The sequence below is a fragment of the Trematomus bernacchii genome, unplaced genomic scaffold (genome assembly GCF_902827165.1).
Source record: "Trematomus bernacchii unplaced genomic scaffold, fTreBer1.1, whole genome shotgun sequence".
In the NCBI taxonomy this organism is placed as follows: Eukaryota; Metazoa; Chordata; class Actinopteri; order Perciformes; family Nototheniidae; genus Trematomus; species Trematomus bernacchii.
Window position 1 is genome coordinate 7,268,140 of NW_022987910.1, and position 13,470 is coordinate 7,281,609.

The 13,470-nt window shown below is 39.2% G+C and overlaps 2 protein-coding genes across 2 annotated transcripts; both read left to right on the forward strand.

Moving 5' to 3' along the window:
- The first annotated feature begins 3,417 nt into the window (after positions 1–3,417).
- LOC117470573 (extracellular calcium-sensing receptor-like) lies at positions 3,418–6,865 on the forward strand. Its single transcript, XM_034115393.1, is given in 7 exon segments — positions 3,418–3,575; positions 3,718–3,988; positions 4,111–4,905; positions 5,078–5,308; positions 5,666–5,789; positions 5,951–6,123; positions 6,125–6,865. Coding segments are annotated over 7 exon segments (2,493 nt in total).
- A 2,572-nt stretch (positions 6,866–9,437) lies between these two features.
- LOC117470574 (extracellular calcium-sensing receptor-like) lies at positions 9,438–12,627 on the forward strand. The gene is made up of 6 exons (XM_034115394.1): positions 9,438–9,646; positions 9,776–10,061; positions 10,169–10,993; positions 11,114–11,329; positions 11,419–11,542; positions 11,723–12,627. The coding sequence occupies exons 1-6, from the start codon at positions 9,438–9,440 to the stop codon at positions 12,625–12,627; spliced, it is 2,565 nt and encodes an 854-aa protein (XP_033971285.1).
- Positions 12,628–13,470: the final 843 nt, after the last annotated feature.

Sequence of the window (13,470 nt, forward strand, 5' to 3'; positions counted from 1 at the left end):
AGTTCCAGAGCTAGCTCAAGCTAAGAAGCTAAGCTAACATGAAATACATGCATACCAAGTTACTGCGTGGCACTTTGGTTTTGATAAAACAGAACTAAACTGTATATGTATATATATATATGTATACATGTATAAAGGGTTACGTCCTTAGCTGGCTAATAAGCTATGTAACAAGCTAAGCTAACAAGCACACAAACACCTGCTAACGGGGTTAACATGAATAATATTATCATTTTAGACTTCTTGGAAGTTCTGTTAGTACATTCAACCGCACAGCACAACATTTTAATCGTCTGGTATTTGTAACAACATTCGCTAAAAGGCACAATCACCACGAACACGGCTAAAGGGTCAAGTACAGAAACTACAACTAGTTAACGTTGTAGCCTAGCAGAGTGGACAAGTTGCTGTTAGCACGCCCTAATTTATGCAAAAACGTTAAGACCTAATATAAATAAAAGGTGTTAGGGAATAATTTGCTTAGGTATTCAACCTTCGACACAGTTCATCATTTTCTCCTCTCACTGTCTCCTTTCCCATGGCATAGGTCTTCGGCCTTGGGTATTGCTGCTATCTCTCTTAAGGAGGGGCAGCTTGGGCGCATTGTTGTTGCCAGTCTATGACAGAGCACAAGCCGCCATGAGGTAGTTTACTGTTCAGGGACGTAGGTTCCCTGGCGCACATTCTTTCCTATGGACGAGAGCTCTAGATTCAGGGTCCATATTTGTTTAGTCTTGCTGATGAAGAATGTTGATTATTACACTCCGAACTAGTTAAAACCTCCAGCTACAGAAAGAATTCTTCAGAATTGGTTTGGCAACCGCTGTGTCAACTCGTGACACACCACCTGTCTTGTCAATTCTCCGGCCGTAACTCCAAATAAACCATCAGTGTTTGCCATCAAAGCTCCAGCTCTCCTCGTGCCTCTCTGCGACCTGTTTCCAATTGCTTCAGAAGTTTCCCCCACAAAAGGGTTGCGTTATAAAACAATTCACTCAACAATTAATAATCATTAACCTGTTAAGCCCTGAGCCTGTTTTTCAGGTCTCAAGCTCGAAAATGACATTCCCAGAACAAATGACCATATCTTCCCTTCTAAAAGGGTTCAATTAATAATCTTTTTTCTCAAAGTAATGATACACCTGTGAGTTGGATGTAGAAAAGTCAGAATCAATATAGATGTTTGTTATTTTGAAGAAAATTCTGATTTTACATAGTAAAAAACTGTAAAATTATAATGTCCGTCCAAAACTTATTTTGTACTTATATTGAAAACTACCCTTGGATGATGGTAAGGTAGACTAAAAGCTTTAGGAATCCAAAGTACAACATATAATAAGTACCCTGTATCAAGATTGATGCAAAACAAGTGACATTTGACCTTTTTAGAGAGATTTAGCAAAAATAAACCACTTCTGGGGTCATTTGGGTGGATTTTCCATATCTCTGGCCCCCCTTGGTCGATGTTGATGGTTGACACCTCTTTCTGACCGTTAGAGCCAATAGAACGAAGGGGGAGTCCCCCACACACACTCATTGTGAAGAGAAAAGGTGGGGGCTTCGCGCATGTAATTTTGCATCAGAGTGAACCTATCTCTAGCTTTGACATCTGGAAACGGAAAAGCAGTTTTAATGCTTATGGATTATCAGAAATCATTTCAAAGGGACACAGACACATTGGATTAACCTGTGGATTAACTTCAGCAGCGTTTTTATCGTTTTAATGCCATTGAAGACCACTTTGGAGAGACTACAGAGCCAAGGTAAAAATGTTAGCATTTTTAGCTACCTAGCGTCACCTGTTTTGATGTCCGTTTTTGCTTATAATGTCGCCATTTCGTATAATCAGTAATAATGTGGGTGTCCATCGATTCTGTGTCACCTCACGATGTGAAACGATGTCATGGATGTAGAGAAGAGATAAATAATAAGGTTTTGTGAGTGATTTTCGGTGCAGTAAGGTGTTAGCATTTTTCGCTCGTTGCTAATTCAGAGGCTCAGTGTTAGTATTGTGGGTTTTATTTAAAAGAAAAAAAAAAAAAAGATCAGTTAGATGAGTTTCTTCCCGTTACATGGATATAAAACATTCATAGTTTATTAAATGAACATGCCCTCAGACACTGTTTCCTGCAAGATGTTGCGGCAGTGCCCCGGTACCGGGTCTCTCGGGCTTAACAGGTTAAGGTGGAATCTAACTATATCCCGAATAATTTGTATTGCATCCAGGAGTAGAAACATGTTTATTTCTGCTGTAAAGTTGGGCATTTTAACATGGGGGTCTATGAAAATTCATCCTTTCTGCAGTCATCGCCTATCAGCCAATAGATGAACTACAGTTTGTGGCACTTCCTTATTGGCCTCCCGGCTCTGCCCCAGAGTTTGCCGCTTGCTCCTAACACTAGGATGGGTCAATTGCAGAATGTAAATTTCCCCTCTGTGGGCCGATTATGGGTATATGAAAAAAAAAAAAAAATAATAATCCCTCCACCTGATCCTGGGTCAGGCCCTTGGTCTCCTCCCCTACCCTACTTCAGGCAGGCGGCCAGGTGGCATCCTTAGGTGCCGGAATAACCTCAACTTGCTTCGTTCTACAACTGAACTCCTCCCCTTATTCCCAAGGGAGATGCCAGCCCCTCCAGGGGAAACCCATACTGGACCCTTGTATCCACAATCTCGTTCTTTTGGTCATGACCCACCCTTCATGACCTTAGGTGAGAGTAGGAATGAAGATGGACCGGTAGATTGGGAGCTTTGCCTTCTGGCTAAATTCTCTTTCACTCTTCATCACAACAGTGTGCTAAAGAGAAAGTACATTTAATAGTTAATATGTTTATTTCTTAAAAAAGGTATGAATGTATTTTATGTGGATAAATTGTAATGCTATAATATAAATAATATATATAATATAATAGAGAGATGAACTCAGACGATTGCTAACAAACATCAGGTGGATTTTCTGTGAAATGGCAAGATGGGTGGGAAGGGGGAGGGACGGGGTGGCATGGGAAAGGGATTCGCTATATTTTCTTTCTTTGTCTTTTCTTTTTCTTTTTGTATTATTGTCTATATTGTCTATATAATTGGTATCTGCATTGGTATTGGTATATATATTGGAATTGGTATATAAGTCCCTCTGTGAGGGCACAAACAAAAAAAAACAATAAAAAGTTGGTCACAAAAAAAAAAGGTAACTGTCAATCATCTGTCAATCAGCAAGACTAGTTTCTGAAGTGCAGTGAAAAACAAAAATAATCTTTTGAGAATTGAGACTGTGCTCACATTGGCTGCTGATGTTTCTCATGTGGTAAAGAAAAACTATAAAGGTCAGCTTCCAGGTCAGACGTGCTTTTGTGAAGAGGAGGGTGGTTCATGATGGGTTGGATCACTATCATCTTATTCACTCTGCTGGCAAGGACAATGTCGGAAAACCAAACATGCAATTTGATTGGGCAGACAGGGTTTATGGAGTTTTCAAAAGAAGGTGATCTTATTATAGGAGGAGTGTTTTCTATAACCAGTACTCGCAAACTGAATGATAATGGCTACCAGGCTTTGCCAAATTCATACTGCACACGGTAAGTGCTTAAATTATAATCTATAGAAATGGAATGCAATTTATGAAAATTGCAAGTTTAACAGTATGTGTGCGTCTGGTGTGTTTCAGCTTTAATAACTTCTTTATTAGTAAAGTTCCAATACTTAACATTATGTTTTCAGGTGGAATACCAGGGAATTGAAATTTGCCAGAACAGTAATTTTCACTGTGGAAGAGATAAATAGAGATACTGAGCTTCTTCCTGGAGTTAGTCTGGGTTATAGGCTGTTCAATGGCTGTGGGAGTGAAAACCTGGTACAAGCAGCTGCAGAAGCTGTAAATGGAGACGACTCCAAAGGCTGCAGAAGTCACATCCAGGCTCTCTTAGGTCATTCATCTTCTGGAGTGAGTGAAGACATAAACAGCATACTAAGCCCACTATCCATTCCACAGGTGAGTAGATACAACTGTAGTGTCCAATTTGTTTGCTTTATATATATATTTCCATCTTTAAAATATTTGTATTCTTATTTGCTGTATTTTGCATGTTGTTGTTGTTGTTTTTTGCTTTGAAGGTAAGCCATCTTTCAACCTGTGCTTGTTTGAGTGACAGAAGACGGTACCCCTCGTTCTTCAGAACTGTGCCAAGTGACCACTTCCAAATCATCGGTATCGTGCAGCTCATGAAATATTTTGACTGGCGCTGGTTTGGGATTATTTACGCTAACTCTTTGTACTCAGAACAAGGAACCGCTCATCTCATTAAGGAAGCAAAAAAAGAGGGCATATGTGTTGAATACACATTACGTTACTCAAGAAGGCAGGTGTATGCTTTTGAAAAGACAATAAGGGCATCCTCGTCAAATGTGGTCCTGTTGTTTATGTCCTTGTCTCTTACCAAATCGTTACTGTCAAAAATGGATGCATATAAAATAACTGGAAAGCAGTGGCTAGGTAGTGAGGCTTGGATCACACAGGTAGACCTAGCTTCTGTCAAGAAAAAAAACATTTTGCAGGGGGCAATGGGCTTTGCCCTGCCTCAGTCATCTATACCAGGTCTTGCTGAATTCTTGCTCAACTTTAAACCGGCGGATGAACCAGAAAGTGCTATAGTTAAAGCAATGTGGGAGATGTTTTTTGACTGCACCTTCTCGTCATCAAATATCTCTACTATGTGCACTGGCACAGAGGATCTCAGGACTGTCTCCAATGACTACACAGACGTGACACAATTCAGGGCTGAGAATAACGTGTACAAAGCTGTGTACTTGGTGGCATATGCCCTTCATGCACTATTGCAATGTAAAAATGGCTCAAATCCCACCACAGGAAAGCCCTGTGTAAACAAGAATGAAGTTGAGCCTAAGCTTGTAAGTTCGGTTTTTATTTTAATATAACTTATTTGTTTATTATTGAGTGATTATTGGTTTTGCGGTAAATGCAAAAAAATACATAAATATCATATTATACATATAAGGTATTAGAGTACCATTTGAATGTTAAGTCTATGATTGCTAAAAATTGATAATTTTTCCTCTGTAGGTGTTGGAACACATTAAGTATGTGAACTTCACAACACAGAATGGAGCGAAGGTTTTCTTTGATGAAAATGGAGACTCAGTTGCTCAGTATGAATTAGTTAACTGGCAGATGAAAGAAGACGGCTCTGTGGATATTGTAAATATCGGTCAATATGATACCTCTTTTCCAGAGGGGGAAAAGTTCAAACTAAAAAAGAACACCACAATTGTTTGGGGAGGAAACAAGAATAAGGTAAAGTCAACAGAGTGTCAGTCCCCACATACTTTATATGCAAACTGTGAGATAGATAGAAGGTCTTTACTTGATAGAAAACTAATTGATGTCAGATTTGTTTGATGATTAAAAACACATATATCATTGTATTGCAGACGTTACATATGTCCTAATACACACAAGATAACAGACAAAAGTTCTTATAATACTGATCATAAAAGTTAAAATTGAAATATAATGTAAAAAGTACTTTAAAAAAGCTAATTTAATTGTGTTCCTTATACTTTATAAGAACTTAATGAACTATATGTCCATGATATACAAAAACATTTTGTTTCATTTCTGGGTTTTCCATGCCGGATTTTACTTTTTCAGGTCGTAAGGTCTGTCTGTAGAGAACCATGCCCACCAGGGACTCGTAAGGTCATGAATAAGTTGAAGCCTGTGTGTTGCTTTGACTGTTTTGAGTGCCCTGAGGGAACAATAAGTAATGAGACAAGTGAGTAAATAACTTAAAATTGAATATGTCATGTGTTTTGTAGTGGGGATATATGAAAGAGCAACAATACATTTATATTTTTTAACATAATATAATATGTGTACATTTAATTTTTTGAGTATTTCTTATTTTAGTGTAATGGTTGTATTTCTCTTTCACAGATTCCCCTGATTGTTTGATCTGTCCACCTGAGTTTTGGCCAAATGAAAATAAAGACAAGTGTCTTCCGAAATTGACTGAATACCTGTCTTACAAAGAAATCATGGGAGCACTTTTAACTGGATTTGGCTGTGTTGGCGTTTTTCTATCTCTTCTGACATCAGTCATTTTTTTTGACTCACAAAGAGACTCCTATTGTGAGGGCCAACAACTCTGAGCTGAGCTTCCTGCTGCTCTTCTCCTTGACTCTGTGTTTCCTGTGTTCTCTGACCTTCATCGGTCGGCCCTCTCAGTGGTCCTGCATGCTGCGACACACAGCATTCGGCATCACCTTTGTCCTCTCTATCTCTTGTGTTCTGGGGAAAACAATAGTGGTGTTAATGGCCTTCAGGGCTACACTTCCAGGCAGTAATATGATGAAGTGGTTTGGACCTGCCCAGCAGAGACTAACTGTTCTGGGTTTCACTCTCATTCAAGTTGTGATTTGTATTCTTTGGCTGATAATGAGTCCTCCATTCCCAAATAAGAACATGAAGTACTATAAAGAAAAGATTATTCTCGAGTGTGCCTTAGGTTCAGCTGTTGGATTTTGGGCTGTGTTAAGTTATATCGGACTACTTGCTCTCTTGTGTTTTGTACTTGCTTTTTTTGCTAGAAAGCTACCAGACAGCTTTAATGAAGCCAAACTGATAACATTCAGCATGTTGATATTCTGTGCCGTCTGGATCACTTTCATCCCAGCTTATGTCAGCTCTCCTGGGAAGTTCACTGTGGCTGTGGAGATATTTGCTATTTTGGCCTCCAGTTTCAGTTTACTATTCTGCATTTTCTTCCCAAAATGTTATATTATTATCTTCAGGCCAGAACAAAACTCAAAAAAACATTTGCTGGGGAAAATACCACCACGAACCCTTTAAACTCTATTCAAATGTATCCTCCAAAACAAACAGCCTTAGAGTTATTCCTTATAATCCAACTTTAGTGTATAGTCACATATTGTAGGAAAACGTTGTAATGTATGTCCTTATTTCTTGTTACGTGTCAATACATTGAATACACTGACTAGGTTTTTTTTACATTTTCATTAGATCATAAATACTAATACACAATATTACATTTGTAACTGCATTATATTAATCTACATTCAATCAAAATGTTTTTATTTACAATGGTTCAGTTGGGTTAATAATATTTTAAATATTATCTCTATGGGAAACTAAAAGCAAATGGATCCAAAACATGAAATCTTCAAGCTATTGAGTTAAATATTAAAGATGACAGTTGTGAAATGATTTAACAAGGTGTCTGTTTTAATGTGATCCCAGACGTAGGATCCAGGGTTTCCCAGCAGATGCCACTGTTTTGACTGTATTAAGGACATAAAACGGATGGACCTGGTTCTGTACTGTTTATTTAAAACAGTTCAGTAATCTGTAAAACGTTATTAAACCATCACTGCTGAATACACATACAGGCAACTGAATCAATCACCAATTGTCCCTTGGGTTGAAAAAAAGTGAAATCAGCCGCAGTAGTCGTGTGTTCAACTCCTGAGAAGTCAATGATATGTTACTTCTGACAAATAAGACCATTCACAACTACTTTGGAACTTTACTGCTATGTACTAAACAATCGGTTCACTGAACAGGGTTTGTACAAGTACAACAATTATTAAAATACATATATTATACATTTTATCAAGAACCCTGGTTAAATGAATCAAAGAAGCACTCTTCCCTGTAAACCTTTCTCTGGGGAACATAATGACCTCCTCAGCTAACCTAAATACACTACTCACACCTTCGTAAGGCCCTTTTCCTTATCACCAATAAACTAGATCAGAAATATAAGTCTTGGTTTTTTGAAAATATATTATGAAATATGTCGGACACTGTGATGCCCCTGTGGGTTCATCTGGAGAGGTTGTGGCTGTGCTGTGTGCAGCCTTGATTGCAGTAACTCAGGGCACCTGGGTCTGGTGCTCTGCAGCTACTTAAAGCCTCTCTGCTCCTCTCTGCTTTCTCCTACAGCCACCCGGTTCAGTTGAGTATGCTATTAGTTACTTCAGTTGCTTCACTTTGTGCACCTCAACACCCTCACACATATATGTCCATGCGACCCTCACCCTGCATTTACACCACTGATACCACTGACATCCACACCTCATGCTTTACCTACTTTGCACTTAAATTAATTTGGTTAATTTGGATTACTTGCTTTAATAAACATCTTTTGTTAACCTTTGATATGGTATGTCTCCTCTATGTTGTGGCCTTTTGAGCCAAGTCATAACAGACACACACAATAAAACCAATCAGGTTACCCTATTCATAGAAATCACAAATAGACTCCTGCAAATATTATTGTTATTGTATATTTTACATCCATTAGAGCAGCAGAGACACACACAGATAGGTGAACTGCCGGCTGGGTTCTGATCCCAAAATAAAACTGCTGGCCTTTAGTTATTGAGTTGAATAAAAAACAAATTCACGCAAAAGTTTCAAAGAAGATTTATATCTGTTGATGTTGAGACTTGTTATTAGCTGCAGAAAACGCTGATGTGACAAAAGCACAGCAACTCATGATTTAAAATTGTATAGAGAAGATAGGACAGCACTAACCTTTTACTATATATGTATTTTATTGTATATGTGTGTCGTGAAACATTAATTCTTTATCTGTATTATGTTAATTTAGAATATGTTAGTCTCATATTTAGGCTATTATATTGAAATATCTACTAAATCGGAAAAGTAAGATATTCAAACAGATATCAAAACGTTTTCCACAACTGTGTGTGTGTGTGTGTGTGTGTGTGTGTGTGTGTGTGTGTGTGTGTGTGTGTGTGTGTGTGTGTGTGTGTGTGTGTGTGTGTGTGTGTGTGTGTGTGTGTGTGGTGTGTGTGTGTGTGTGTGTGTGTGTGTGTGTGTGTGTGTGTGTGTGTGTGTGTGTGTGTGTGTGTGTGTGTGTGTGTGTGTGTGTGTGTGTGTGTGTGTGTGTGTGTGTGTGTGTGTGTGTGTGTGTGTGTGTGTGTGTGTGTGTGTGTGTGTGTGTGTGTGTGTGTGTGTGTGTGTGTGTGTGTGTGTGTGTGTGTGTGTGTGTGTGTGTGTGTGTGTGTGTGTGTGTGTGTGTGTGTGTGTGTGTGTGTGTTATAGAGCTATATGTCCCAACACTTTACCACACTGTTTGAGTGCTGAGCAGTTTGCTGGCATTTGACTAGCCTGTAACATGAAACAAAAATGTAAATCTTATTGGAATTGGGGTATGCTATATTGTTTGGTATGTGCATGATACTGCTTGCATAGTGTGTGTCCTGAATATAGCCGTCACCTTTCCCTGTTGTTCTAATCTTAACCAGTTATGATTGCTGAGCCCTGTGGGAAATAAATTAACCTTTTATGAAAAGAGAGCAAGCAGAGTCGCCTTTATCAGATGCAGTTGTTATAGGAGCATGTATTTTTCTCCATCAAATGATTTCAAGCAAACATGCATAAGATGTTGATAGCTAGGATTTTAGCTCTGTATTTGTTTTACCTGAACAGAGTTTCTGGCTGTGAACGTTTCAACAGGTTTGACATGCCCGGTTTGTTTAAGCAGGGAGACATAATGATTGGGGGTATTTTCCCAGTATTCAACAAAGAGATAATGAGCACTTCAATGTTCACGAGCGAGCCACCTGGAGTGAAGTGTGCAGGGTAAGTTGTAATAAATTCTGATTTATTTCATCCTGCTAGCTTTCTACTTTTATCTTACAAAATCTTTGCACATGTACAGCTGCAGCTCTGGATTTTCACAATCTATTTCAATCTCTAAAATCTCTTTAGATTTGACCTGCGAGCTTTTCGATGGACTCAAGTAATGATATTTGCGATTGAAGAAATAAACAAAGATCCTGCTCTCCTGCCAAACATATCTCTTGGCTATAGGATCCTTAACTCTTGTGCATCTCCCACAAATACTTTACGTGCTGCACTAACACTGGCTAGTGGAACAGAGGACACAGAAATTAATTCATCATGTCCTCCAGGCATATCTGCCCTCATAGCAGAGTCAGGATCGTCTCAGTCTTTAGCTATAGCTGGAGCTCTTGGGCCATTTCAAGTACCAATAGTAAGAGAATAAATGATATGTTTACTATGTTAGTATTCTGTGATATTTAATGTTTGTGTAGTGCTTGTCTTTTGGCATTTTGTTCAGACTGTTGGTGTTCTTTTTAGGTGAGTTACTTCTCAACATGTGCCTGTCTGAGTGACAGAGCTAAATATCCAACTTTCTTTCGGACAATCCCCAGCGACTACTTCCAGGCAAAAGCTTTGGCAGCACTGGTGAAACACTTTGGCTGGCAGTGGATTGGTGCCATACAGTCAGACAATGACTACGGGCTAAATGGAATCCTGGCTTTTACTGAAGAGGTTAAAAAGCTTGGGGTTTGTATTGCATTTGTTGGGAAAATTCTACGTACATACAGTATGGATAACATTCTGGAGGTTGTGGAAATGATCAAGCAGTCGACTGTCAAAGTCATTCTTGCTTTTGTTCCAGAGGGTGACTTTTACCCTCTGATGAAAGAGGTTGTAAAACAGAACATTACAGGAATACAGTGGATTGGCAGTGAGGCCTGGATAACAGCAAGTCGACCCTCCACCCATGAAATCTACCAAGCGTTTGGTGGAGCTCTAGGATTTGTTGTGAACAAAATGGCTATTCCAAACCTACGACAATTCCTTACAGGCATTAACCCTTATGACGATCCAAGTGACGCCTTTGTAAAGGATTTCTGGGAGACTATTGTGGGCTGTCGACCTGTTTTACCCGGGGAAGACGCAGTAACTGATTCAACAAATGAAATTTGCACAGGCTATGAGACATTATTGAATTCCAAGGATTTGTTCTTCAATGTCACACAGCTAAGAGTGTCCTATAATGTGTATAAAGCAGTTTATGCCGTTGCACATGCGCTACATCAGTTGGTATTCTGCCAATCTGTCCGAGAAAGATCAGTGAGGCCATGTTTGAATACATCAGAAATTCAGCCCAAAGAGGTGAGAACAAGAGACAGCCACCCTCTTGCAAATATACAATCATTATACTGTATCTGCATAGAAATGCTGTTGTCAATAAGAATGATATTTATTTATCAATGATTCTGTTCCCTTTCTAAGGTCACGGATCACCTTCAAAGGGTGAATGTTATCAATCAGTTTGGGGATAATGTGTTTTTTGATAAGAATGGTGATCCTCCTGCTTCTTATGACCTGATTAACTGGCAGCTGAAAAATGGGCAGGTGCAACATGTCACAGTGGGTCATTTTTCCTCTGCTGCTGATAAGGAGCTCAGCATTCAGGAGGAAAAAATTGTGTGGAGGAAAGGGAAAATGGTAAAATAATTGTATCTTATGGCAACAGGCTTAGCGATTGTGTTTGAGATCAAGTCCATAATACATTTTCAAACGTTTTCTTCCCTCAGGTTCCGACATCTGTGTGCTCTAATGTTTGTCCAGCCGGAACAAGAAAAGCTCAAATAAAAGGAAAACCCCGCTGCTGCTTTGACTGCATTCCATGTGCTGATGGAACTATAGCCAACTCAACAGGTATCAGACGCATAATTAATGTTTAGAGTATCCTATGTCATTGTAAGAGTCACTGCATCACTTTGAATTAAGTTGCTTTTATATATATAACATTTGCATTTTTTATAAAAATGAGTATACCATTTTTGAGAAATGTAACATCCAAACACATAACTGATTATTTCTGTTTGTGATCAACAGGTAGAGCTGACTGCACACCCTGTACACAGGAATACTGGTCCAATGAGAGGAAAGATGAGTGCATTCCTAAAATAATTGAGTTCCTTACATACCAAGAGCCGATGGGAATGGCTTTAACTGTTGTATCCCTGCTTGGGGCCTCCCTGTCGCTGGCTTCCATGACGGTCTTTATCCGCTTCAGAGAGACTCCTGTGATAAAGGCCAGCAACTCTGAGCTGAGCTGTTTCCTGTTGTTTTCTCTCTTTTTGTGTTTTCTCTGTCCCCTCACTTTCATCGGCAGACCTACAGTCTGGACATGCATGCTGCGCCACACAGCTTTTGGTGTGACGTTTGCACTTTGTATGTCCTGTGTCATGGGAAAAACTATTGTTGTTGTAACAGCTTTTAAAGCCACATTTCCTGGCAACAAATTAGCAGGAAAGTTTGGTCCTGTACAGCAAAGGATCATAGTTTTTTCCTGCACTCTGATTCAGATTGTAATATGTGTGTTGTGGCTTAAGTTAAACCCACCTTTCCCAGACATGGTTTTCAGATACAGCAATAAAAAGATAGTTTTAGAATGTAACACAGGCTCTGAGGCTGCTTTCTATGCAGTGATTGGGTACATAGGGATCCTTGCAATAATTTGTTTGGTCCTGGCATTTCTAGCAAGAAAATTGCCAGATAATTTTAATGAAGCTAAGTATATCACCTTCAGCATGCTGATATTCTGTGCTGTCTGGATCACCTTTATCCCAGCATATGTCAGCTCTCCGGGGAAGTTCACCGTAGCTGTTGAAATATTTGCAATTTTATCCTCAGCATTTGGCCTGTTAATTAGCATTTTTGCTCCTAAATGTTACATACTTTTTATCAAGCCAGAAAGAAATACCAAGAAACATATCATGGGAAAAAATGTGAGATAAAAAATATAATCTTTTATTTTTGAACTCTTAGCCTGTTCTACACCGCCCCCCCCCGGTTCCGGGGGGAAAAACGCGTCATCTGCAGGAAACAGCGTCTGAGGGCATCTTAATATTTAATAAACTATGAATGTTTTATATCCATGTAACGGGAAGAAACTCAGCTAACTGATCATTTTATTATTTCTTTTAAAAAAAAAACCCAAAGCTAGCGCTGAGCCTCTAAATTAGCCATGAGCGAAAAAATGCTAACGCATTACTGCACAGAAACTCCCTCATAACACCCTTATTACTTATCGTAGCTGCACGTCCAACCCATCGATTCGCATCGTGAGAAGACACAGAACCGATCCCTACCTACATTATCACTCCATGATAAGAATTCGTGAAGATATTAACAAGAACAGACATCAAAACATGTGGCGCTAGGTAGCTAAAAATGGCAAAATGGCTTACCTTGGTCGTTGTCTGGTCAAAAGTGGTCTTCAATGGCATTAAAACAATAAAAACGCTGCTGAAGGTTAATCCATAGGTTAATCCAATGTGTCGTTGTCCCTTTGAAATGATTTCTGATAATCCATAAGCAATAAACCTGCTTTTCCGTTTCCAGATGTCAGAGCGAGAGATAGGTTCGCTCTCATGCAAAACTGCGTGCGCATAGCTCTAATTTCTCAATGGTAATGTGTGTGTGTATGTGGAAATTCCCCTTTGATTCTATTGGCTCTCACGGTCAAAAAGAGATGTCAATCACCAAAATCGACCAATGGGTTCCAGAGAAACGGTAAAAACGCTAATTTCCACCCAAATCACCTCAGAGGTGGAGTTTGTTTTGCTAAACCTCTCTAA

Coding starts and splice junctions, on each gene's coding strand:
- LOC117470574 (XM_034115394.1), top strand. CDS start 9,438: ATGCATAAGATGTTGATAGCTAGGATTTTAGCTCTGTATTTGTTTTAC. Junction 11,330..11,418: donor TGTGGAGGAAAGGGAAAATG/GTAAAATAATTG, acceptor TTCTTCCCTCAG/GTTCCGACATCTGTGTGCTC. Junction 11,543..11,722: donor AACTATAGCCAACTCAACAG/GTATCAGACGCA, acceptor TGTGATCAACAG/GTAGAGCTGACTGCACACCC.